Below are 24,345 nucleotides of genomic sequence, written 5' to 3' on the forward strand. Positions count from 1 at the left end.
ATTCAAAATATGTTTGCATGGCTGATAAAACATGCCAGCTCCTGGCACAGTGAGCCTATCCCAGTGGGTGCCCACCTGCAGCTGCCTGTGCTGTGGAGGGTGGATACACACCAGAGGTGGATACACACCAGCTATATTTTGGGTGCTGGGGATACCCCTCACCAATGGTGCAGGGCCTGAATCATACCTTGTTTCACGGAAACAATCCTTTTGAAAGGGTCTGCTACACTTCTTCTGAGGGTTTGGGAAGGTGAAGAGCTGCCAAAAGGCATTTGTTCAATTGCTAAATGATGTCCTTGTTTGTTTTAGTTACATGCCCGAGTCCAACCCAAGCTGGGCTGGATGGCACGTATCCAGTGGGATTAGTGGTGTTTATTCCGACTGTCAGGATTTTGAGGTGTGAGTGTACAATGGAATTAGCATCATTTCATAGCAAGAAAATAATATAACACCTTTGTCTCCTGTCCCACTGCTGTAACTTCCAGTAGCACAGGCCACCCACAACCAGTGTGATGCTGGGCAAGTCCCTCTCACTCACTTTGTGAGCTCCCATCTCAGTTTTAGGACAGCCCAGCAGGACAGCTCAGGATTCACCACCCCACACAAAGACCACAGTCCCTTTGGAAAACAGCACAGACAGCCCCTTGGCTGCCTGCTGCTATGGGTGGGAGATAAGTGTGTTTAAATAGGTGTCAGGGCTACCTTCCTGCAGTGAGGCAGAGCTGTAAAAACGTGGTTTCACACCATTCAAGGGATGAAAGTTGTCCTTTGTGAACCAAAGGCCTCAGAAAGAGATTCCTGAAAAGTTTCTGAGGTGCCCTCTGTACTGAAGGATTGTAAAGCATTTGAATATCTTGCCTTTTCAGCACAGGGCACCAAAAGAAATGGTACAGGCAGGAGTCAGTGGGCAGAATCACCAGCCAGGAGCCCAAATGCAAATTCAACAGACAGGGGATATAAAAGCCTGGGAAAGCTCAGGAACCCTGATTTTGCAAACACCCCATGGTGATGCCTCTATGCAGGTCCACTCTGCTCCAGGGCTGGGACTAAGCAGCGCTATCCCAGCTGGATTTGCTGCTCCTGGAGGAGCTTTTGGAAACCAGCATGGCTCTGCTCCCCAGCACCTGTTCCTGCAAGGAAGGTGTGTCCCAGGAGCTGGGGTGAAGGCAGAGTGTGCGCCCCAGCCCAGCTGCCCTCCAGTCCTTGCTGCCATGGCCATGAACAAACCGGTCTCAGAAGGTCAAGTAGCACGTCGTCACTTTGCTACAGATTTATTTCTGTGTGAATTAATGAAACAGTACACACAATTCCAAAAAAAAAATAATAATCTTTTATAGGCCCATAATCCTTCTTTCACAGTACAATGCAACAGTAAAGGATTTAGTCAGTGTAAACAGAAGGTCCAATAGTGATCATCAGCTATCACAGATCAGCTGCACAAACATCATAGCTACAGGGTTAATGCCATTACCACACAAATTGACAGTACCAGTACAAATCATAACTTTACCTACAATGCTTTTTCATGTGCAAAAACCATGAAAATTCAATTTGCAGAAGAAGGGCACCTTCTCTAAATCTTTGTGGGGGCTGTAAACTGCCTTCTCAGGGCTGTTTTATCTATTTGGCAAAACGTCTCAGCCTGATTCTCCAAGGTACCCTTAACTCCATCTGCAGCACAAAGCATCAGGGCTCTGTCTCCACACACCAGGCATTCCTGTGTGTTCTGCTGCAGCCCAGCAAAGAAAACAATCAGCTGAGGATGAATCCCATTCATTTATGAAATCACTCTTGAATTTCATTCATTGATTAAGGCTATTCAAAACATCCTGATTATATTATAGATGGATCATAAGGTAACCCATAAAATCATCATTGGTTAACTTTTTTTTCCTTTGATGTACTAACTGAACTGTTATTGGTGCAAAAAGTTGAGACTTACGGGTAATGCCTTGGCAAGTTTACAGTGAGTGAACAAATTACTGAAGTCAAAGGGTCAGAGAAAGAGAGGAATGCTACCACAGCCATGGGAAAACATCACCTTGAGGCCACCTCGCAGCAAATTTGCACCTCAGCTGGGAATGCCTGGGAGGGAGCCCCAGGGCAGCAGAACTGTCCTGCACCTCCAGCTGCACCAACTCTGTAAATTGAATTCATAGTCAGGCTATACAGGAAAAAACAAGAGGTAGTTATTTATCATACCTCTTCGAAAAGGCAGAACAAACGAAAAACAGGATGTAGAAGTGATGCAGTAAACCTAAAATCAACAGGTTCCTACTTTTTTTTTTCTCCTTTTTTTTTTTTTTTTTTTTTTTAAACACACGAAGATAAGTTACAGACACCATATAAAATGCACACTCACTTTATGGAATTCCTGCATAGTAGGAAACAAAGGCCAGCACTAATCCAACAACTTTGTTAACAGCGGGATGCCATTTACAGGTGCAAGGAAGATGCCCCAAATATATCCAAATATAAACAGAGCATTACCCTGCTTCTAGGGAAGTCCTATGGCAACACTTGCACGTTTTGTTCAGAAGGAAAAAGAAAGCATTTTCTTGGGGATAAACTGCCAAAATAATTATTGTTTCACATCCATAAATTTAAGGCAATGTTACTTAGACCTGAGAAAATGAAAAAAAATAAAAAAGCATAGATTTATTTTCTCAACTATACATATACACTTGAAATGTCAGGATTTCCTGTCTCCTCCAATTCTCAGGTGATGCTGGGGAAAACAGCTGTGGGGACACTGCTCTGAGGTCTCAGAGTCATCCTGAGACATGCAGAGTTTGTTCCAAAGACAGCTAATGAGTAGCTGTGAGTGCTCAGACTCACCTGGCTCTCTTTCATGTATTTTCATTTTAAATACCTCTGTTTAAGCCCTCTGGAGAGGGTTAGCTCCAGAATGGGCCTGTAGTGCACCAGTAACCCTGAAAGGTTTGTATAGAAAAACTGTAGATAAAATAGATAATAAAATTACATACAGTAAATTTCCATGATTCCCCCTTTCCAGGAGAAAAAAGATGTCAGGGTTAACAGTTTCACTGCACCTTTAGCCATTCCCATAACTACAGAATAAATCCTTTAACACTAGTATGAAATCAGAAATTGTTCTGTGCTCTTCCTTGGAAAATAAAAACGTAAATTAAAACCAAAAACCAACTTGCAAACATTTCTCATTAAATGATAAAGAGACAAGAAAGGTCGGGTGGGGACTGCAGACACACAGCATGCAGGAGTTAAGGGGTTATCAAACAAAGGAGTTATCAAACAAAGTGCAATGGTTTTTGACTCTGTGGGAGGATGGACGGAGGGCTCCCCTTCAGTACCAGCTGGATGCCTCTGGAGAGCTCCGGAGGTACCGTGTGGATCTGCAGCCCTAAAGCTCGAGTTTGAGGTTGTCTGGGCTCCACAGCCCCAAGTGCAGCTGTGGCAGCTCTGCACACCTTGGCTACAACTGTGACTGCAGGACAGGGATTCGCCTGCGCAAAGACATGGCTACTTCCCAAATGTGAAATTTAGTTGCCAAAAGAGCATCTAACGGCTGGTTCTAGAAAGCTGCTTGAGCCACAGCTGAAAGATGGACTCAGACCTAAAATCTGTGCACACCTGGTGTAGTTTCTGTGGGATTGCCTCCTTCTCCTGAACACAACTACAGACACCAACCATCCCCCTCTCCTTCTCCCATCTGAGCAGCTGGACACCACCTGCTGTCAGCTTTGGCTGGAGTCTGCCATGAGCCCACTAAAGCAGGGCTTGGGCAGAGGGTCACTAAAAAGCAGAAGGTCTCCAGGTTCCCACAGTGAAACAAGTTTATCACCATCCACTGCCTGGCAAGAGGGTCTGTGGGCAGATTTTTTGCTGATATTTCAAACGTGACTATCCAAAGATCAGAGACCAAAAGAAACTCAACAATCCTCATTTGACTAGAAAGCAATTTCCACTGCTCACCAGCAACTCCCCACCCTCTTCTCCCAGGTTCAGAGGATGAACAGGGAGTCACAGCTCCTTTACTTACCCGCTGGGAACTAAACCCTTCATTAAATCACACACTAACGAAGCTCACTGTGTGCAAAAGACTCTTACGCTAAAACAGTTCCACCCTACATAGTGCAGTCAACACAGTTTTTAACTTAAATTTGCAGCTTGTTCTTTGCAAGTGCTTGGCAGAGAATATTTATATTCTTCTGACACCATATAAATAATATTTATACAGCTTAGACATTTTGAGACATGCATTAGACTTTAGGTAGTACATACTTCTTTATCATATATGCAAATATTACTGTGAATTAAACCGAGCAACCTTATGCTGGACCGTGTCTTGCGTTATCCAGGACGTTTGACGGGGGCTCCGAATCATCCATGGGCAGGACCAGGCGTGTTCCCCGGATTACGAGTTCATGGTCCCCAAAAGCCAGCTCCCGGTCTAGGGCATCCTCTGAGCTGTTCCCCACGAACCGCCGGGATGCGCCGCCGGGCACCACCGAGTCGGTGTTCACCGTGGAGTCTCCATATGTCAGGCTGATGTCCCCGTCGTTCAGAATGAGGTCGGAGTCATCGTCCTTCAGCTGCTCTTGATTCTGGGGAACAAACAGGAGGAAAGTGCTGTTAAACTCTTCTGGAATAGCTATTTACAATCGCATGGTGATGGTGACTGAGCAGAGACACAGGCACCGAGTCACAGACTCTCCTGCCATGACCATGACCAGAACCGGACATGGCACACACACATCTCAGAGCCCAGGTAACTCACACCATGCAGAACTTCTCTGCAGACTGCCTAAAAGGGCCCTCCCAGCTCTCTTCTTTCTGGTGCCATAGCCAGGTACACGGGGAATGCAGTATTGAGTGGCTGTGACAGGACCAAACACTCATGAGCACAGGACCTGCACTGCTGACCCATCACAGCCATTTCTGGTTTGTCAGGGAACCTGATGCTGATACTGTGCAGACAGGCCAAGAAGACTCCTGGCATGGACAGCTGCCACTGTGAGGGACCCCTGGGCATGACAATGCTGGCAACCTTTCTGGTTGTGAGTGATGCAGCTGAAAGGGCTGCAGGAATGGCTCAGCTGCAAGGCTGGAAGCAAGCAGGGGATAGGGAATTGTGTCTCCTCCCAGCTGGGCCTGGGGAAGGACAGCTGTGACAACTTCACTAAGCCAGTCACTGAAGAACCACCATGAATACACCACAAACCCCTTCATGACCCAACAGTGAGCTGGAAAAGCAAAATGCTCATGGGAATTAGCTCACCCATCAGCCCCAAGGTCTCATTTCCCTCATGCTCCCAGCTTGATGCTGCAGCACAGCATCCAAAAGAGAAACATCAACATGTCAAACCCAAAACACTGTGACAGAAAGGACACTAAAGGACTTACCTCATACGCCTGTGGGCTTGTCAGGCACCGAGCAACAGGCCCACAGCACCCCGGGAGCGTGGTGGTCAGCGGGGGACCACTGTGTGTCAGGAGAGGCTTTAGATAGCTACGGAGAGGGTTAAGGAAAAAAGAGGAATGGAGCCATGCCAGTGAGTCAAGGAGTGAGATGGCAGCACTGAAGGACTCGGCACTGCAAGGAAAGCACAGAAAGCAAAGAGACACAAATGCGTAGAATCACAGAAGTTGTAATGGTGTGCAACAAGAATGCAATGAAACACAGCAGGCCACAGTCCTGGTAAGATGCTCAGCAGCATCGCTTGTCCCATCACCCTGTGCCCCTCAGCCTGACGTCACTCCTCCACTAACTCACAGCACAGCATCTGGAAGGGAGGAGAAGCACAGATCTACCAAGAGGGACTGCAAATAAGAAAACCCCCATCCCTTCCTGCCCGCCTGCCCCTGAGATTGAGGACCCCCATGATTGCAACCTTGGAGAGCCCAGCTTTGAACGGAACTCCTGCTGCATTCCCACTGACAGCAGGTGGGAATGGTCATTTCTTGCAGCCACAGACACAAGTAGGTGCAAAACAAAACACAGCAATGTCATGGGAAAGCAAACACTGGCTCCTCTGCCAAGCAGAGAGCAAGTCATGGTCCAAGTGAGAGGTGTCTGGGCAGTGGGATCTGACATGGCACATGCCGACTGGAGCTCAAGGATACTTGTGATCGAAGTTGTACCACATGCGGAAAAGCCAAGCGCTCTCAGCCTTCGTGCTCCTCCTCTCGCTCTCTGGGACACCCTGTGGGAGAGAAAAACATTAAAGAAGGGCAGGACAACAAGCCATGACCTGGATCAGGGCTAGGAGACCCCATGGGACACTGGATTATCCCCAGGGGACACAAAGAGACACAGACTTTCCCATCGCCTCTTCAGAAGAAGCCTTTGGGCTGCTGTGTGTATAAGGATGTTCACAACTGGCTGCATTGAGCAGCATTCAACCATCTTAGGGAGGTGGTATCAAAGCACAGTGACCATTTTGCTGCTAGAGCCTTCTGGTGTCTGGCCCCAAGGTTTAAAGTGCCTCAGAGCCAGCTGCACCCAGACGTCATATTTAACAGTGACTGACAGGTCCAACCTCCATCAGATCTCGCCTGATATTGCTGTATGCAAATAATTGTGCATTATGGGAACTCCAGGATTCCTTTTAGTCAGAGAAAAAAAGTATGAAACTGTTTGGAGGGGACTATGAATACAATTACGTATTTCATAGAAATCTGGCTTACAGATTTATGGCCCTGGGCTGCCTGTCACATTTGATGCTTCCTCTCCAGGACGTGAACAGCCCAATAAATGGCTCTGAATAAAATGAATCTCCAAGGTGCAGAATCCACACTGAAACCAAGGAGAGCCACAGCCACAGCATGACCAGGCTGCAGACACATGAATGAGACAGCTGGAATTACCAGGCAGGAAAACTCCCGAGGCTGTGGGGCTCCAGCATTTATCTCAGTGTGGTCAGTGGTTCTGAGGCTTCCACGTAACTATCCACAGGAAAAGGGCGTAAGCAGGGGCTGAGGGTACCCATGGGTAAAAGATGGGCAGAAGATGCTACACAAAATGAGTCAGTAAATGGTGTTTCTGTGCTGCCCTGGACGCCAGGATGAGGCAGAGCCTCCATGTCATGCTCACTTTGGGATTTATTTCAAACCCAGCAAGGGAGAGACTGAATCTATTGCAGCAGCAACGTGGACTGACTAAACAGTCCAGCATTACTTCTGAGCCCTTCTTTCCAGCTGAGTCAAAACAAGGCTCATGAAAACCAGAGACCACAGAAAAGCTGAGACTCCCACTGACTGCAAACTCTTTCACTTGGGGAGCTAAAAACTCCCGCAGCTGGAAGGAAGCAAAGTACAGAAAGGCATCCCCAGGGTCAGGATGTAAACCCTGCCCTGAGGGTGCAGTGCAGATTCCTCTGCAGAGGTGCCCAGCAGAGTACACTCACCACGTTCTCCTGATCCGCGTCCACACCGACCCTGCGAGGAGAAAACAAGAAAGGTGTCACACACACAGTGCCAGGGAGTGCAGGTTGGGATCCAGGGGGAACGATGAGATCAGCCTCTGGTCTCTTAAAGCTGAGCACCCTGAGCTGAGGGCAGGCCGAGGGGGAGGATGTGCTGAGTCAGGGGAGCCCTGCACTCACCGGATGTTGAGGCAGGACAGCATGGCCGTGGTGCCCCCACCGAACACCCACACCGTGAAGAAGACGATGAGCAGGGTCGTGCTGAACATCATCTGCCGGGCGTACGTGGCCGTGTCACGGATGGCCAGGGCGAAGGCCATGGCTCCTCGCAGCCCTGCGGGAAGGGACAGCAGAGGAGCTGTGTCAGCCCAAGCACAGGCCACCCCCATGGCCAGCTTCCCATCTGGGGTTTACATCCTGCTGCCCCTCTGCTGGGGACATCCACCACCAAGGGAGAACAGTTATGATTTTATCACCCCTCTTTCCGAGTCCGGAAAGGCAAACACTCTTCCTGCCCTATGCCATGCATTCAAAGCAGGACAGGAGGAGCTCATTCCTACATCTCAAACCACTGAGCCCCTTCCTGCCCAGCCTCCCCTCCAGACATTGCCCATAAGAGATTTAGTGTTGAATAAGGAATATTTCCAGGTCCTCAGGGGCAAGGAAGTGCCAGCGGGCCACACGGTCAGAGGAAGGATGCAGTAACATACCAGCAAACATCATCATGTGCTGCAAATTCGTTCCAATCTTATTTCTTCTCCCCAAATTCAGTAAAAATGACAATGGGTAAATATTGGCAGCTCTTCCTAGGAAGATAGCAAGCTGTATTTGTACATGTTAAGGAAATTGCTCTTCCTGTGTCTCCCATCACATCCCATCCGCACACAGAGCCAGTTTCTACTGCCCAACAGAAACTGAGAGCTGCAGAAACACCAGTGCTCTGGCTGCAAAGATAATAACCCAGCTCTGAGTGCTACAGCACTGTGGGAAGAGCAGGCTACTGCCTTGCTGAAACACAGTACACACTGCAATTCAGGAATATCATACAGAGACAAGTACAAATAAACAAGGGAAATGATGAAAGGACATGTTAGACAAGTGAGAGGAGAGAAAAACCATCATTTACCACAGTACGCTCTCTGCTACCAGGTCCATTTGGCACCCCAAGAATTATTTGTCTTCTGTGAAGCTCAAGTTATCACAGCTATGACAACCCCTCTGACATTCCCCAGCACGCCACACTTCACAGCTGGGTTTGAAGCTTTAAGCCAAGTCCCATTCCCAAAGATTATTCAGCAAAATGAAAGCAGCAGCCATTGAGAAGGAAAAAAAAAATCTTAATACTCTCTCTGTTTTCATAGCCTGTGAGATACAAGAATCACCAGCTCCTTCATACTGCTTTTTATCTTTGAAGCTGTGTCTTTTAATACCAGCACCCAGATGGCAAAAATAATCTTGGAGCCAGTATTCCGCACAGCCTTGAATAATATGGAAGATGCGTCTAGATTTTATGTTCTTTCCTGAACATCACAATTTGCATAAGAGACATATTTCATGATCTCTCTCATGAATAAGCTATTTCATCAGCGAGTTAGCCAGTTCCCACTGAAGAGGCACAGCACAAAATTCCAATTTAACTGCCCAAATGGCATTTCTCTGCTCTCCACACCCTCTGCCCCACTGCAACCCCACAAAAGTTGATCAGAGAAATTCACCTGAGCCTGCTGCAAACCCATGGGTCAGCATTGGCAAAAATGTTTTGTTTATCAGTATAAACTTGCTTCAGTGCTGGCAAAGGGTGAAAATAATTCTGCACATTTAACTGGCTTCCCTGTGACATGAAAAAAATTCCTTCAAAATTCTTGTTTTTCTGAGACATACCAGGGCCCTTGTTCCTGTTAGCATCAGCCTGCAGAACGGGAAATCCTTTCTCATGACATCATTCAGAGGCACCTACTGTAGCTGTAACTGTGCTGTTTGACCAAAAAAAGGCTTTTTTCAGGGTTAACCAAGTGCACTAGCATAGAAAAGAGGAAATAAACAGCTAAACCAGGCAGCCCCCCCCTTTGCAAAGCCCCTCCTGGTGCCACATGACAACGCCTGGCATTGGCATCATGGTCACATTGAATGACAAGTCCCTGCAGCAGCTGATTCGGATGCCCGCGAGAGGAGAGAAGACGGGGAAGAAAAAAAAATTAACAGAAAAGCTGGAAAAAGAATCTCAGTGTTCTTAAAATAACCAGCAAAGGCACCACCACATGGCAGAAATCCCTTTTTAAAAATAAAGCCAGACTGATTGAAAAAAACAAACCCACTCATTTGAATGAAAAACACAAATTGGGAATGAGGCACCTCTCCCTTTCTTTCTTTGTCTTACAAATTGGGCTCCAAAGGATACGAAGGCCCCCACCACAAAGGTAGGGTTAAAGACATGATTCTGGAAGGTGAACAGTGCAAGTCCCATGTAGGAGAAGATGAAGTTTTCTGCCAAGAAATTCAGAAGCTCAAACAACTGAAAGAGAAAAACAAAAGTGAGTTAGACATAATATAGATTTAACAAGAAAAGCATGTTAGCCCATCGGTCATGCAATAAATACTTCTGCAGAAGCAACTCTAGTGAAATGCAGCTGTAAAAAGACAGATGCACGTAATTCTGGCCAGAGGGAAGGAAAAATATTGAAATTCAGAGAGACTGAAGGGGTCTGAGGAGTTCTCACCTGCTTAGTTCTGTGTTGGGACTCTGTAGATAAGTTGTTATAGGTATAATGGGCCTGTGTGATCCCACAGAAGAGCACAGCCACCACACCTGGGGAGCAGAGCATCACATTAGACTCCTGGTCAGGAAAATGGAGCTGAGCTGCACCCCAGGACTGTAGGGAACTTAATGCAGTAACCCCAGAACCCAGAATCATTAAACATCTGCAAGCAGAGGGAGAGCCATGGCTGCCATCAATACTGAGAAGCAAAACTCAGTGGCCCCATTAGCCCTGCAGATCTCCATCCCAGAGGCAGGGCTGTGCTGGAGCTTGCCTGTAAAGCCACACGCTTCAGCCAGCAGGAATGTGCTCCAGGACATCAAGAAGAACAAGCCGGTCTCCAGCAATGGGAACTCCCGAAGTTTGGTGAACTTGGTGACGTGGCAGATGGTTAAGGACAATTTGGAGAGACACTGCAGGCTAGCAACCTATCAAATCCAATTGCATATCATAGCTACACAGTCTGTCCCTAAAAAGGCTATGGCACCATCCTTCATTAATTTAGGAAAAAAAAAATTAAACATCTGGGTGAAATGCAGTGCAGCAAAAAAAAAAGAAGCTGTTATGCAAACACTTGGAAAAAGAAACAAACATGAAAAGGATATTAAAGCTGTCACAACTCCAGTAGCTGCTCCCATTGCAAAAGATCCACTGAATATCCCCAGGAAGATCCCGATGGACTTGAACATCGCTGTGACATCAAATGTGTGGCTGTTGTCACCCGCTGGCTGATACGCAACTATTGAGCTGGAAGAGGAGGGAAAGCACAAGAACAAAACTGCTTAGTCTGGAGGGAGAGGCACCTCACAGTGCTACATGAGCCTTTAAAAGTGCTACAACTGCTGCAAACACCGAGCCTGAGGAACCAGGGAGACACAGCACACTGCAATCCCCTGGGATCACGGCGTGCAGTGGCTGCACATGCTCCCTGTCCTGGGGAGTTTGGGATCAGCTACCCCACCTAGGCCTGGCTCTGCATTTGCTCCTGGACATTAGAGAGCAGCAGACCAAAGCCTGTGCCTCGTGTGATGTGTCATTTATGGTGGTATTTGTGAGGTTTGGCACCAGCTCTCTGTAATGCCAGGTGCTGTGGGGCCACAAAGCATTCAAGTGGGAAACCTGCATTTCTCCACTGAGGCGGCTGATGTGAACATCCCCTGGAGAGCTGTAACTTCTCCCATTCTGCCACAGTTAACATGCACTACATTTAGTTTGCACTGCTCTGAGTTCCAAAGTGCAACACCACAGGGTAGCAAGGGCAGGCAGTGCCATGCACGACAGCAACACCATTCTCTGCATCCACCAGACCTCAACAGACCTTTGTGATGAGACGGCAAACAGGTCTGCAGTGCTGATCCCATCTGCCAATCTGCTCCCTCCTAACTCCTGATGAGCTGAGCCTTGCATCAGCCGTTCCACAGTTCTACCTGGAAAGGCTGAGATACAGGGGGGCCCTTATCCAGCTCCTAAACCCCATTTATCAACTCCTTATATCACTTTCCTTGATGTAAACTTACCGCAAACATTAACTTCCTAGTTAGCAATCCCTTGGTTCACTCTGTTAAAACTCCTGGATGTGAACTTTAAACGTTTGCTGTTAAATCTGCTGAGAACAGACACTTACTGCCTTGCACACACATCCTGCAGCTTTCTCCCCAAACTACACACCAACATTTTTCTGCAACACAAATGACAAACCTCCCCTTTCCAACACATCACAGGTAATTTCCCTTGCTAAACTTTCCTGCTTTTAATACATCTCATTTTTCTGCATTGCCTTTTACACTGCAAGCTGCAGATTTCTCCATGATTTAATTCCTTTCATCAATCCCATCTTATACTTCTCATTCACCAACATGTTCTTATTCTGGGTTTTCAGGTTTCATTTTTTTTTAAATCCAGACTGGTTTCATTTCCCCTCCATAACCAACTCTTTGGATGTTGGTTTTGCATTTTAACCTCTTACAGTTCTCCTGGTTTTGTTTTTTGCATTGCCAATAAGACATTATTACCAGCTGCCCTTTATTTCCCCTGTTCTTGCCCATGGGCCTCCCCATGGTGTTTAATCCCTGTGAATCCTCCCTTTGGAAGAAGCAGGTAGAGACCCTGCAGCTGCATTTACCCCCTCTGCTCCCAAACTGCAGCCCTGGCACCTCACTGCCTACCAGCTTTCGGTTCTGGGTTCAATTCCTCTTCATCCTGCAACAAGTTCCCGCTGCCAAGCCACGCCAGGCCAAGACAGGAACGGAAAGGCACAGATCCTGCTCCTTAAGCACAGGAACAGACATTTGTCCAGGGCTGAAAGCAGGCAGGAGAGGAGCTGTGGGGCACCGAGACCCAGCAAAAGCCATCGAAGAGCCCAGCTCCTCATCCTTCCCTGCCTACAGTGCTGAGGCAAAATAAAATAACTGTTGCATGAACTCGGAGCTGCTGCCTTGGTACAAATTATCCTGTTTCAGGGAGGGGGTGGACTGAGCTCAGCTTGTGGAGAGAGGAAAGCAGGAAATCAGAGCAACAGCTACAGAGCTGCTCTGAAGCAGAGCAAGAGGCAAATCACTGCATGCAGTGCCGTCACCCACACGTGCCGAGATTCATCACAAATTCCATTACTCTGAAGCTGAATCCACCCACTCCCACCCAGAATCTCCCAGCACAGACTGGAAGACCCCATCCCCTCCTCACTCATGATCACTTCTGAAACACAATCTGGCTGTGCAGAGTTTCCTCTCGCACCAGCGGTGACACATCCAGCAAAAAAGCCAGAGTGAGCAATACAAAGAATTCCAGAAACCTCAACAGAAGCACCCAATTCAGTAAATACAACACACAGCTCACAATGTGTTACTTGCTGCCTCCAGTAAAACCCACACAACCAGCATGCTGGAGTGGCAAGTATTCCAGAAATATTTTCTCCATTAGTCTTAGCTATATGTTAAGCTGTCACCACTGCAGGTATTATATATTCCCAAACAAATTCCCATGGCGACAACATAGTGAAAATGCAGATAAAATACGTCCTGCATACAGAGGACATAAAATATTAAAGAATATAAAACATTTTTTAGAAAGGCAGCAAGTTTCCCAAGTGTTCAGTCAAGGACATTAACTCCAGCTGTAAGAACATTTAACTCCTTGATGTGGGGAGAGAAAGGAAACAGCTGCTTCACCAGCTATTTCCACCTAAACAAAAGCAGGTATTTATGAATGGGAAGCAATGCAGGTAGGAGCAAAGCCATCAGCAAAGGGTTTCAGTGGGATCTTGTGGCTGAAAAGCAGATGTGGTGCTTTTTCCATTTCAGAGGGACATAAAATCTTCCCTATGGATGGGTCAACTGACCACAAAAGCAAAATGAAACTATCCATCATGCAGGCAGAAGTTGTAAGGGCAATCCGTAATCCCAAGCAGTGGTAAGCAATGAGGACATGCATCAGAATGTCACTACAGCTTTTTGGGACACTTAAGATGCTCTTGCAAACACCCATGCTCCTATTTTACAGGGGCAAGGCCGAGTGGCTCCCTCCAACTCCTGACATGTAACATACATAACAATTCTAAATAAAAAGAGAAGACACTTACGAAGACAGCACTATGGCAACAGCATCATTGAGGACGCTTTCACCAAAGAGAAGGGCATACAGCTCAACGTCAACCTGGAGTTCATGGAAGATGGCAAGGACAGTCACTGAAAAATAGAAAAATAGAGAGACATTCAAAAAGGTGCTGCTGTTTCAATGTAATCAAAGACAAAATGTCCTTTTTAGAAAGCTGCCTTCCTGCACATCTGTGCCACTGCTGTGATGGTGCCAGCTGCCCCTCGTGCTCCCTTTGATACTCTTCCTTCTGCTCTTTCAGATTTGAATTTGATTCATCATTTCCCTCCTCCTTTTACTAAAACACATCCTGGCCTATTGAATCTTTTGCAGGCAGACATAAACAAACTCTGCTCTGAGCTTCCCAGGGTCTGAGCTCATGGGCTGGGCCACAGTACCAGGCTGGCATGAGCCACCCAGCTGTTAGGATGCCCCCAGCTTGGAGCATCAGGGGGAGCCTCCTCTACCTGCAGAAGGCCAGAAGGATCAGGCTTGTCCAGGGTGAGATTAGTCTTTCCTTTCCATTCCTGATACTCTGAGAGAAATCCCTGGATTCAACACATTCTAAGTGCCAGCACAGACACATAACGTTTCAGACCTAACTGGAAATAGCCAGGCATCGGCTCAAACCCCATGTGGGGGTTTCTGTGATTTACAGCCACTTGGCAGCGATCAGAGTTCCCTCAAGCTCTTCTGTGATCCAACAGCTCCAAGAAGATAATGGAAAGCAGCAGGTTTTGCATATCAGCCTCACAGAAACATCACAATATCCAAGGCAAGCAAGATGTACCACATGGTGCATTGGGCACAGTTCAGGCTGAGGGCTGAGCCAATTCCAATCAACTTCCGTGAAAGTCTTTTCGAACAGCACTCAGGGCACACTGAGGGGGTTTAACCCATTTATGCACGGGGAAATACTCCATTTCTACCTGCAAAATCTTCTTGTTCCTATTTCAAGCCCAAAGAAGGGACGTAACACCGACAGCGCATCTGCAGCATTTCTAAGCATTAGAAGATTTCCAGCCCTACTCAGCAAAGGGCAGGAGCAAAGAGAGGTTTTTTTGGGTCCTGTGTTTTCACATGAAGTGAGAGTATGCAAGTAAACAGCTACCACATGCAAGCTATCATGAACTAAATTCAATTTAGTTGGACATGGCATGTTTTTCATAGTTTTGATTTATAAAGTGCATCAGTAAACCAAGATGTCACTACTGTCCTCAGTACTGCTCATTAAGGTGTCTCATTAATCCAATTTAAATTAGATTAGCCCCTGCCAAAATCCAACCAAACTGGAAGCAGGAGAAAATAGCTAAACTAACACTATCAACTGAACCCTCCCCACATTATGCATCTTGTTCTGCAACAGCTGCTGGCACAGGGTAGCAGATACACAATGCCAAACCCCAACAAAGTCAAGAGAGAGGCTGCCTAGGACTTCACTGCAAACAAGGATTCAGGAAAGCAGAGGTTTGGAAGCTGTATCACACATAACTGAAGAAAATTAAAAGGCACAGAGACAAATCTGACCTCTAAGAATGTCATAAATAAATTAAGCTCCAGAATTCAGAAGGAGGGAACTCTCAGGGGTTTCAGATTTTCTTCCCCTCTGCCCCACAGCTCAAACCAGGCCAAAATGTAGGGAAAGTGGGTAACATACCTGGATCGGTAGCTGACACAATGGCCCCAAAGAGGAGGCAGTCAGTGAAGTAGAAATCTCCCCCAAGCTGCCCAGTGACTTTCATCAGCGCCACGCAGCCGTACACGACAGAGCTGGGGATCAGAAAAGGCAGTTACACATCTCTGCGATGCATCAAAACAACATTCATATGGGCTTGATTTCCCTGAATTTACCAGATTAAAGCTATCCAAATGCCAGAACACCAAAGAACTGCATGGGATGGGCCGAGCCTGGTGAAACCCCAGGGCCATGATCTTGGAGGTGAGCACTGAACCACACACATCAAAGCACCCTCTGAACTGGAACACAAACATGGTGCCAGCAGGGAACTGTGAGCAGAACTCCTCCAGGAGCACGACACGGCTAAAGGAAAGCAGCAGTCAGGCTTATGGGGTCGCACAATCACTTTGCAGTGCTGCACATTAACATAGTTCAGTGAGGTGACCTTGAACTGACTCTGAAATGGCCAAAACTTTCAGCGAGAAGCAGATAATGCAGATGCTGAGTTTGCTTGAGTCCACTGGACTCCACTGGAAAACACCCTATGCCAGCCTATGTGCTACCAGCCAGAGTGGGAATCATCCAACTGCCTCTACACAGAGGGATAAATGATTTGAAACACATCTGTGCTCACTAGCCTTTATGATCCTGCCCTCTACTCTTGTGTCTCAAGTTTATGAGGGCTTATGCTTTCACTAATTTGAAGTTGCTGATTTTTCAAGACAATCTTCAGAGAAGTGTGAATCTTTTCTTGCCATGAATAACTATTCTCATGGGATGCTGAGAGCACTTCGCAATTAGACAGCAACCACCCTGTCCATGCAGCAGAAGTTTGGGCAGTAAATAGTATTATTTGCTGCTGCTGAGCAGCAGTAGCAGAGCCTGTGTGACCTTTCAGAGCTGGGATTAGCAGCTTCAGCTCCAGGCTCAGGGCACTTCTCCCATGCACAGCTCAAAACCCTGTGGAAGAACCAGACCAGCTCCATCTACTCACCCAATCACCAGGCAGGAAATGGCAGTGCCAAGGAAAGCATATGCCAGGATGGATCCCAAGTTTCTGAAGAAGTGCCTCTAGCAGGAGAAAAAAAACAGAAACTGAATTATATTTTGCTAACGATTTATTTCAAGCCCACACAGGCACCCACACAGTGTCCACAGCAACCTGGACCCAGCTCAGACACCATGAACTGGACAGACACAGGGTGCCCAGCACAGCACAGTGCCAGACCACCAGTTAATGCAGCATTAATAAACATGAATGTACCATTTTCTCATACCTGTGCATTTAATAAGGTGCTACTCCCAAGTCCTGGGAACTGATTTCCTAACCCAGCAGCATTCCTCCTTCCTTCTCCCGCAAGCTAAACTGCATCATTCTCCTCTCCTTCCAAGTCAGCATTTCAGAGAGCTGCTGCTTTCTAAATCCTTCCCACACTCCCAAGTGCTTTGAAAGCTGGGATGGCTGAAATGGCCTGGCTGACCTCAAAAACCCCTGCTGGAAATGGTTGAAGTCGCTGACCCTTCCCAGGGCAGAGGGGCAGACGAGAATGACGGGGGCACTCTCACCTTTGCTTCCCACAATCCCATATTTGCTGGGGAAAACCATACCCACCCCCACAGCCTCGGCCTGCTGAGCAAGCATTAAAGCACTCGCAAGTATTAAAAATTCTCTGGAGGCAGAGGAGCTAAAAACATCGGCACTGTAAAGGCACGTACCCTTTTCAAGCTGTAGCCTGCATAAAATATAATGGGAGGAAGCAAAATGTTGAAGAATACTTCAGGATCAAAAGTCACCTGTTAAGAAAAAAAAAAAACAGTAAAATGATTTGTTAAAACTTTGCAAGATGAAACACAAATAAGAAAGTAATATATGGAGAAAGCCCTGTACCCCCACCACATGAATTCTGTTGGGGCAACACTGAGGATGTGTCTGGAACCTTCTGGAGACAAATCCCAGAGTCTAACAGCTTAAATTGAGCTAAAACTAGAGTTTCATTACATTGTGTTCAACATATAAATTACTACTCATCACAATCACAAGTTAAAAAACCAAAACAAAAACACTTAATCCAGCAGATCCAGGACCCATGCCCGTGGAGGGAGTGGGAAGGACTGCTCACCTCTCCATCACTGCCTCCCTTACCTTTCTCAGCATCTCATTATCCTGGACGTTGTTGAGCTCCTGGGCACTGATTTCCCCCTTCAGGGTGTACTCATAGTACTTCCCACTGACGTTCACAAGCAGCGTGGCAGGGCTGGTCTGCACTTGGCAGCTCAGGGTCACGTTGTTGACATCGCTGGGGACGTGGATGCCGTAGCGCAGGACCACACCGACCAGGACACCTGGGGAGGGACACGGTCTGTGAGACAAACCACAGCAAACTCCCAGAATGATCCCTCTGAGCACAGATGCAGCACCAGGATCCTGACCCTCTGCTCAGCTGCTGAGCACAACCACCAACCCAGTAATTGCCCGTGTGAATTGAAACACCTTCGTCCCCTGTGAGCCAGGCGAATACTCTGTGCTCATGAGGAGTTTCTAACACAGACATGGACAAGTCCTGAAGGATTTGAACTACCCAGCAATCAGTCAGACCCTCACTCCAGTGCAGCAAACAGCCAACATCGAGGGCACGCTAGGTTTTTAGGGTGAGCACTTCGCACTGCTGGCCCAGGTGCTGCTCACACATGCCCAAACTGTGCCCTTTGCACCTTGAAACCTGACATTGATACATTAAACTCTTCATTTTGGCAGGGATTAAAGATGATATCCAGCAACCACCCCGAACACTCTGAGGCTGGCAAGCATCCTTCCTAAGGTGCTGCAGCACAATACAGCCTCCTCCCAGGCCTCCCCATTTTTTTAAAACCACATTTTAAAATATAAACATATAAACATAAAAACCTGTTTCCCAGTCCAGGCTGACCATCCAGATCTACTCCTTGCCCCTGCAAACTTCAGCCCCGCACCACAAGCAGCAGCCCCCGGGCAGCCCCGTGAGGCAACTCTGCCTCCAGCTCAGCCGCTAAGTAGGGGCATTTTGGGGTTAATTTGCAAGTCAGCAATTTATAAGGCATTTTTCTTTTGTTGTCTGAGGTCTCAAATCCAGATTCAAGTGTGTTGAGTGCTCTCCTGGCAGAGTGTTTTGACATCTGCAGGCTGGGGAAGAGGGGTGTCCCACAAGACACCTTTCCATGTAGCCTTCAGCACAAAAGAGTTTGGAAACTCCTTGATTAAGGTGGCCCTGAGCCGCCACAGAAATCCTGGATCTTAACCCCATCTCTGAACCACATATTTATGAAAAGCTTTCAGACACGTGGGAACTAAACACAGACCGCAACACTCTGAAAGTTTCTCCATTTGCCTCCCAGGACACTCCTGCTTCCTTACTGCTGCCTTAATTAAGACCTTGCTCTGTGCTTTCCTACAGGCAGGGCACAACCCCGACTGAAGGGAACAGCCAACTCTTCCTGTGCCACCACCTCTCAGAGCAGAGCCCGGGCAGGACACTGTGGGGCCCCAGCTCATGCAGCATCTCCTGCGGCCAGTTCCTGATCTGCCACCCACTTTCTGACTTCTCTCCCTTGGCCACAGTTTTTCCAGGACAAGATTCACTATTTTTCCCGATGGCCAGGAGAAAAGCCCCCACCTCCTGCCCCAGGGAGTGCTACACACAGCAAGGCCACCAGAACACACACCCAGGCCATGAGCAGAGGCAGAGGAGGTAGCTGCACACAGAGTCACCACTGCTGACCCACCATAGCTCAGGGACTGGACAGACCCAAAACCTCGGTATAATACAGCACTTTGTAGCACGGGTGAGCTAAAAGGCTACTGGTGCTTTCAAGCCATGCACCATCAATCAGGTGCTCACCACTTTGGGCTTTATCCTGCCCTGAATCACCCCAACAGTCACAGAACAGTTCCCTCTGGGCACAGCCAGGAACAATCAGCTCCAGCAAAGAGAGTTCAGGGCATGTCACACCCTGCAGAGCAGCTGAGATCTGCTTTTACACCACCATCACTTAGAGGGGACACCAAAAGGAATTCTTCAGCTTACTTTTCTGCCAGCCTCTGTTCCTGTGATCTTCCAGTGGTCCAGAAATAAAATTATAGAATGAAAGCAAGTATGTCAAGCACATCAAGGTGCCACAGCATGTATTTACATGAGCATGTGGCAGTGGCTGCATGGCACCACAGCAGTGGGACAAAACATCCCACTTTCCTTTCACCCAGAAGATGACAATTCCAGAGGTACCACGGGAAACAACCAAAATCCTTCACTGGGATAAAAAGAGTTTCAAAGGGTTATTTACATTTGCTTATGGCTATTAAGCTACACCACACTTTGCAGCCCTCCAGAACTATCTGAGGTGACTTCTAAGAAGTTTCTTCTTAAAAACAAAATTGATTTCAGAGGTTCATGCAGGAATCAGAAACCAGCAGCTGCCTGCCCTTGCTCAGATGGAAGGAAACTCACTCAGCAACCCCTTTAACACCCGGGCTCAGCACTGGGAAATGAGGAGGGACAGGAGGAAGGAGGGACAGACACAAGGAGTCACTGCTGCGAATTCAAAAGGGATCCTGACTCACCTGCCTCTCCACTCTTAATCCCTGTCCCAAAGCAGTGCTACATCTGATAGCACCCTGCTCCTCCGCCATCTCCTTATCCGGGCAGCTGCTCCTGGCACTGGGTGCCAGCCATGCTCCAGACAGGGCCAAATTCCCACTCTGGCCAGGAATGGGGTAAGGGAAAAGGGACAGATAAACCTACAATATCTGCCAAGGACCCTTGTTTGGAAGTCCCAAAATCAGACGTTTTGTATTGCTCAGTAATAGGCTGCCTGGGAGGCTGCCAGAGCTCCCCAGACCAGTTGGGGAAAGACACCCATGTGCAAATACACAAATGCACAAATTGCTCCTGGGCACTGAGTGTGACCCTGCCAGCAGCTTCCAACACAGGGACACTGTCAGAGTTACCTGCAGGGAAAGCATCCTGCTGCTCTGCTGGAAACCAATTATTCCACTAACATTAAACAGCCCCACCAGCAGCCCCTCTGCTCCACAGTGGATCTGATCCTCCCCACCCAACAAAGCTCACTGGAAGCACTTGGGACAAACCTGACAAGGTTTTCCAGACACCAAGTCCAGTCCTGAGCTCAGGCTCCCTGGACCAAGCCCAGGGGACTGTGTAGGTGCTCCTGGTTCCAAGAGGCTCTTAGGAAATGGTTCAGACTCTCTGGGCACTCACAGGGCTGCCCCAGCAGCAACGTGTGAGCCAGTATCAACATGCTTTTGCAGCCAGAAGTTTTACAAAACTGAGCCCTGGGAGGGAGCTGAGCTGAGCAGAGGGAACCCAACACCACAGAAGCTGCCAGCCAAAAGCTGCAAGGACTTGAGAGGCTGAAGGCAAAGCCGGCAAATTAATTGAGTTCTTTTATGCAAAGTGCAAGAGATTATTTTCATTGCATTTCTCCTGACTTCATTAAAAAGAACAAAAGCCCATGGGCTTTTTTTTAAGGTGCTGTTGAACATTTCCGAGGTAATGTTTTAAATGAAGACTAATATATTACCAAACCCAGCACTTAACAACAATGGGAGCAGACAGGATCCCCAGGCAAGCATTAATCTGGACACCAAAAGGAAAGAAAAATGTAGCAACTGAAGACATCCTGACAACAAGCAGTTTAGACACATGCAATCCAGAGACCAAGTGGGAACAAGTACAAGGAAACTAAACTTCTAGAGAAGCTCCTGCACATCTACCATCAGACTCTGAGAAGAACTGAAACAAAATTGTTAAATTAATTATCCTAAATGCTGAGTACCTCAGATGTGGGAAACTCATTTTAAACACTGGAATGAAGCTTAAGGGCTACTAAGCAACTATTGTCTATCACTGTGAAATTACTCCAGCCAGTGTCCAGCTCTTGAACATCAGCTCTGAGCTGACAGTGTGATTTGCAAGACAGAAACGAAACCCACCCGGAGCAAGAGCTTGTAACTTCCAGTGAAAACAAAGACAACAAGGAAACTGATGTGTTTTGCCAAAAGAGATATATGCAAAAGTTTTGACTTAGTTGTTGTTGGGTTTTTTAAACAGAAAAATACAAGCTTTCGCAAATTGCTTCTCTTGCTCAGATTTCAGAGTCTGTTTTGCAGCCCTTCCATGTTTTCAGTGAACTTCCTTGGGACTGAAAGCATTGCAAGGAGCCAGGGACAGCGATACCTGCTTTCTTCCCTGCAGATTTTAAGTTGCCACTGTAAAACAACAGCATCTCACCAGTCCTTGGGAATTACACACCCCTTTTCCTATGGCAGCTGCCACTACCTGAGAAGCAAATGCCAAAAGCCTTGATACCAGGGAAAACTTGGAATTTTCTGTATGATCAGACAAGTGACATTACTGATTTCACCAGCAATGCTCTAAGCACAGTCTGCAGAAGAGCAGACAGAAAAGGTGCATTTTACGGATTGGCAGGAGACTGAAACGACCCAGGTTGTGCTCTGAGAATAAAGCGAGCACTCAGGTAGGTCAGGGAGAGAGGAGGAACAAGAGGAAGAAAGCTCCAGGAGAAGAACAAGGTTAAAGGCAAGCGTGAAAGCATGGAAAGAACAGAAAGTCGCATGTCAGGAGCTCTGGGGCAGCAGGAGAGAGAAGACCTTCCATGCTGGAAGCATGTCCTCTCACAGCACAGATCCTGTCCCAGGAGGTGACCATCCCTGCCCTGGACAGGAGGCCAGAAACGTCTGAACCCCCCTGACCAGTGGCTGGAAGTAATCTGAAAATGCAGAGCAGTATTTTGTGCCCCTGAAAAAGCAGACCAGTATTTCGTGCCTCTGGGCTGACGCAAGTGTCTCCACCCCTTCATTTAGAAGGAGCATTAACTGGAAGGAGCATCCTTCCAATTAACTGAAACTTGGGATCACGAAAGCCAGTGACCCAAACAGGTCAAGCCACAGCCTTCAGATCAAAGCTTTCTCCTGGGTGGGGGATTTGGCCATGTCTGACTCTGTGTGGTCACACATCACCACCAGCCAGCAAGGGACGCACAGAGGACAGACACTAACTATAGCGCACAGCAGGAGATGCCTTCTCAATCCTAAATTCAACAAATCTTCCCTAGATATGGATCCAAGGCCATGTTAATCACTTCTCCAGCACAGCTCCCAGTGCTACTTCGGTAGAACTCGAAGTCACGCCAGATAACCCAGGGAGACCTATATACGGTCCCTCCATACTGTGGTTCAGGCCACTTCATGAGGCCTTGTCACCTCAGTAAATCACAGGCCACCTCTAATACCCAAATGTCTACAGCCTCATTCCATTGACCCACAGCCTTGCTCCACTTCCTGTGGGAATACACATGGGGCTCCTCTCCAAGAGGTCCTGTCACAGCAGGAGGAAGAACTCTAAAGGTAGGAGCTTGTGCACACAGGTCCCCAGGCAGCAGCATGGAAGGCTGATGGCTCTGCAGGTCCCTGAGTGTGGCAAAGGGTGAGAGAATCCCCCAAATGGCCTCTCCACTGTTCTTGGACAGCTTTTGGAAATCTGGATGCCCTAAACACAGGGTGGAAACACAGCCTCTGGCCCCAGCATGTGGGATCACAGAATCACAGAATTATTTGGATTGGAAGAGGACCATGATGATCATTCAGTTCCAACCCCCCTGCCATGGGCAGGGACACCTTCCACTAGACCAGGTTGCTCAGAGCACCATCCAACCTGGGATGTGCTGCCCCAAGTCCCACTCTCGACCCTGGAGCAGGTAAGTGGGACTTGCCAGTGCTCGGTGATGTGGTAACCCATGACCCCACCAGCTTCACCCTGTGAGGCCATCTGGAAAAAACCCAACCAGTTCCTCACTGCCAGAGATTTGGGAGTAACTCTGCCCTCGAGAGCCCTCCATATCTAGGGTTTGGAAAACAACCAACCCTCCCTCCAGCAACACCCAGATAAGGCTCAGCACAGGACACACCAGGACGGGGCTGTCCCGGTGACACAACAGTGTCCAGCTGCACCCACGAGGGGATGTGTCCTGTCCCCCCGCACTCCTTCGCCCACCAAACAAGCCCTGTAGCAGACCCTCGGGCAGGGGCCACCAGGCACTGACCGAAAGAACGGCGCGCTACTGGTCCCCAACTGGTGCTGCCATGGGAGTGGCCGGTCGGGCAAGCACCCAGCCCCGCAGCTGGCCCAGCGCACAGCCGGGACTGGTCGGAATGGGGCTCCCAGGACTCGGGGCAGCTCCTGCACGGGTTTCCCAGGGAACGGGTGCGCGGGGTGGCAGATGCACGCATGGGGCGCGGCGCCGCTCACCGTAGATCATGGCCAGCCCGGTCTCGTGGAGGAAGCGAGCGCGGCGGTGCTTGAAGAGCCAGATAGTGAGGATGGTGAGAGTGAGCAGAAGGATGAAGACGAGGAGGTTGGCGCTGTCCTGACGGTGACTCTCCTCCGCCGCCTTCTCGGAGACGATCTCCTCCTCCAGCGCCCCGGAATGCGCCGCCGCCACCTCGGCGCCCGCCGCCCCCCGCGCCCACAGCCCCGCAGCCGCCGCCAGCACCGGCCCCGGCCCCGCCATCGCCCCGGCACCGGCCCGGCCCCGCCGACACCAGGAAGCGGCTCTGGGCGCAGGCGCCGGGGGCGGGAACAGAGCGGGGAGCCCGGATAGGGACGGGCCGGCAGCGAGCGGGGGCGGGCTGGCAGCGAGGGAGCGGGGAAAAGGGGGGCGGGGAGCGGGGGCAGGGGACAAGGGTGGCCCCGGGGAGCTCATAAGGCGAGGTTTGTGAGGGAAGGGCGTGCCTGGGACTGCCAGGGGGGCTGTGATGAGCCCTGGGGAAGCTGGGACGAGTCCTAAGGAACGGGATGTGGGGGACGAAGAAGTGCGCAAGAAGGGGGTAGGTGATCAGAGT

The 24,345-nt window shown here is 48.6% G+C and overlaps 1 protein-coding gene across 1 annotated transcript; it reads right to left on the bottom strand.

Annotated features, from left to right (window-relative positions):
• Nucleotides 1-1,255: 1,255 nt before the first annotated feature.
• SLC9A6 (solute carrier family 9 member A6) lies at nucleotides 1,256-24,029 on the bottom strand. The gene is made up of 16 exons (XM_048319059.1): nucleotides 23,753-24,029; nucleotides 17,575-17,774; nucleotides 17,148-17,225; nucleotides 16,426-16,502; nucleotides 15,411-15,523; nucleotides 13,740-13,845; nucleotides 10,768-10,909; nucleotides 10,437-10,542; nucleotides 10,124-10,212; nucleotides 9,805-9,918; nucleotides 8,117-8,228; nucleotides 7,587-7,740; nucleotides 7,389-7,419; nucleotides 6,106-6,185; nucleotides 5,386-5,491; nucleotides 1,256-4,586 (listed from the first exon to the last, which is right to left on the bottom strand). The coding sequence occupies exons 1-16, from the start codon at nucleotides 24,012-24,014 to the stop codon at nucleotides 4,311-4,313; spliced, it is 2,046 nt and encodes a 681-aa protein (XP_048175016.1). The 5' UTR covers nucleotides 24,015-24,029; the 3' UTR covers nucleotides 1,256-4,310.
• Between the last annotated feature and the right edge of the window lie 316 nt (nucleotides 24,030-24,345).

The sequence above is a fragment of the Corvus hawaiiensis genome, chromosome 14 (genome assembly GCF_020740725.1).
Source record: "Corvus hawaiiensis isolate bCorHaw1 chromosome 14, bCorHaw1.pri.cur, whole genome shotgun sequence".
In the NCBI taxonomy this organism is placed as follows: domain Eukaryota; kingdom Metazoa; phylum Chordata; class Aves; order Passeriformes; family Corvidae; genus Corvus; species Corvus hawaiiensis.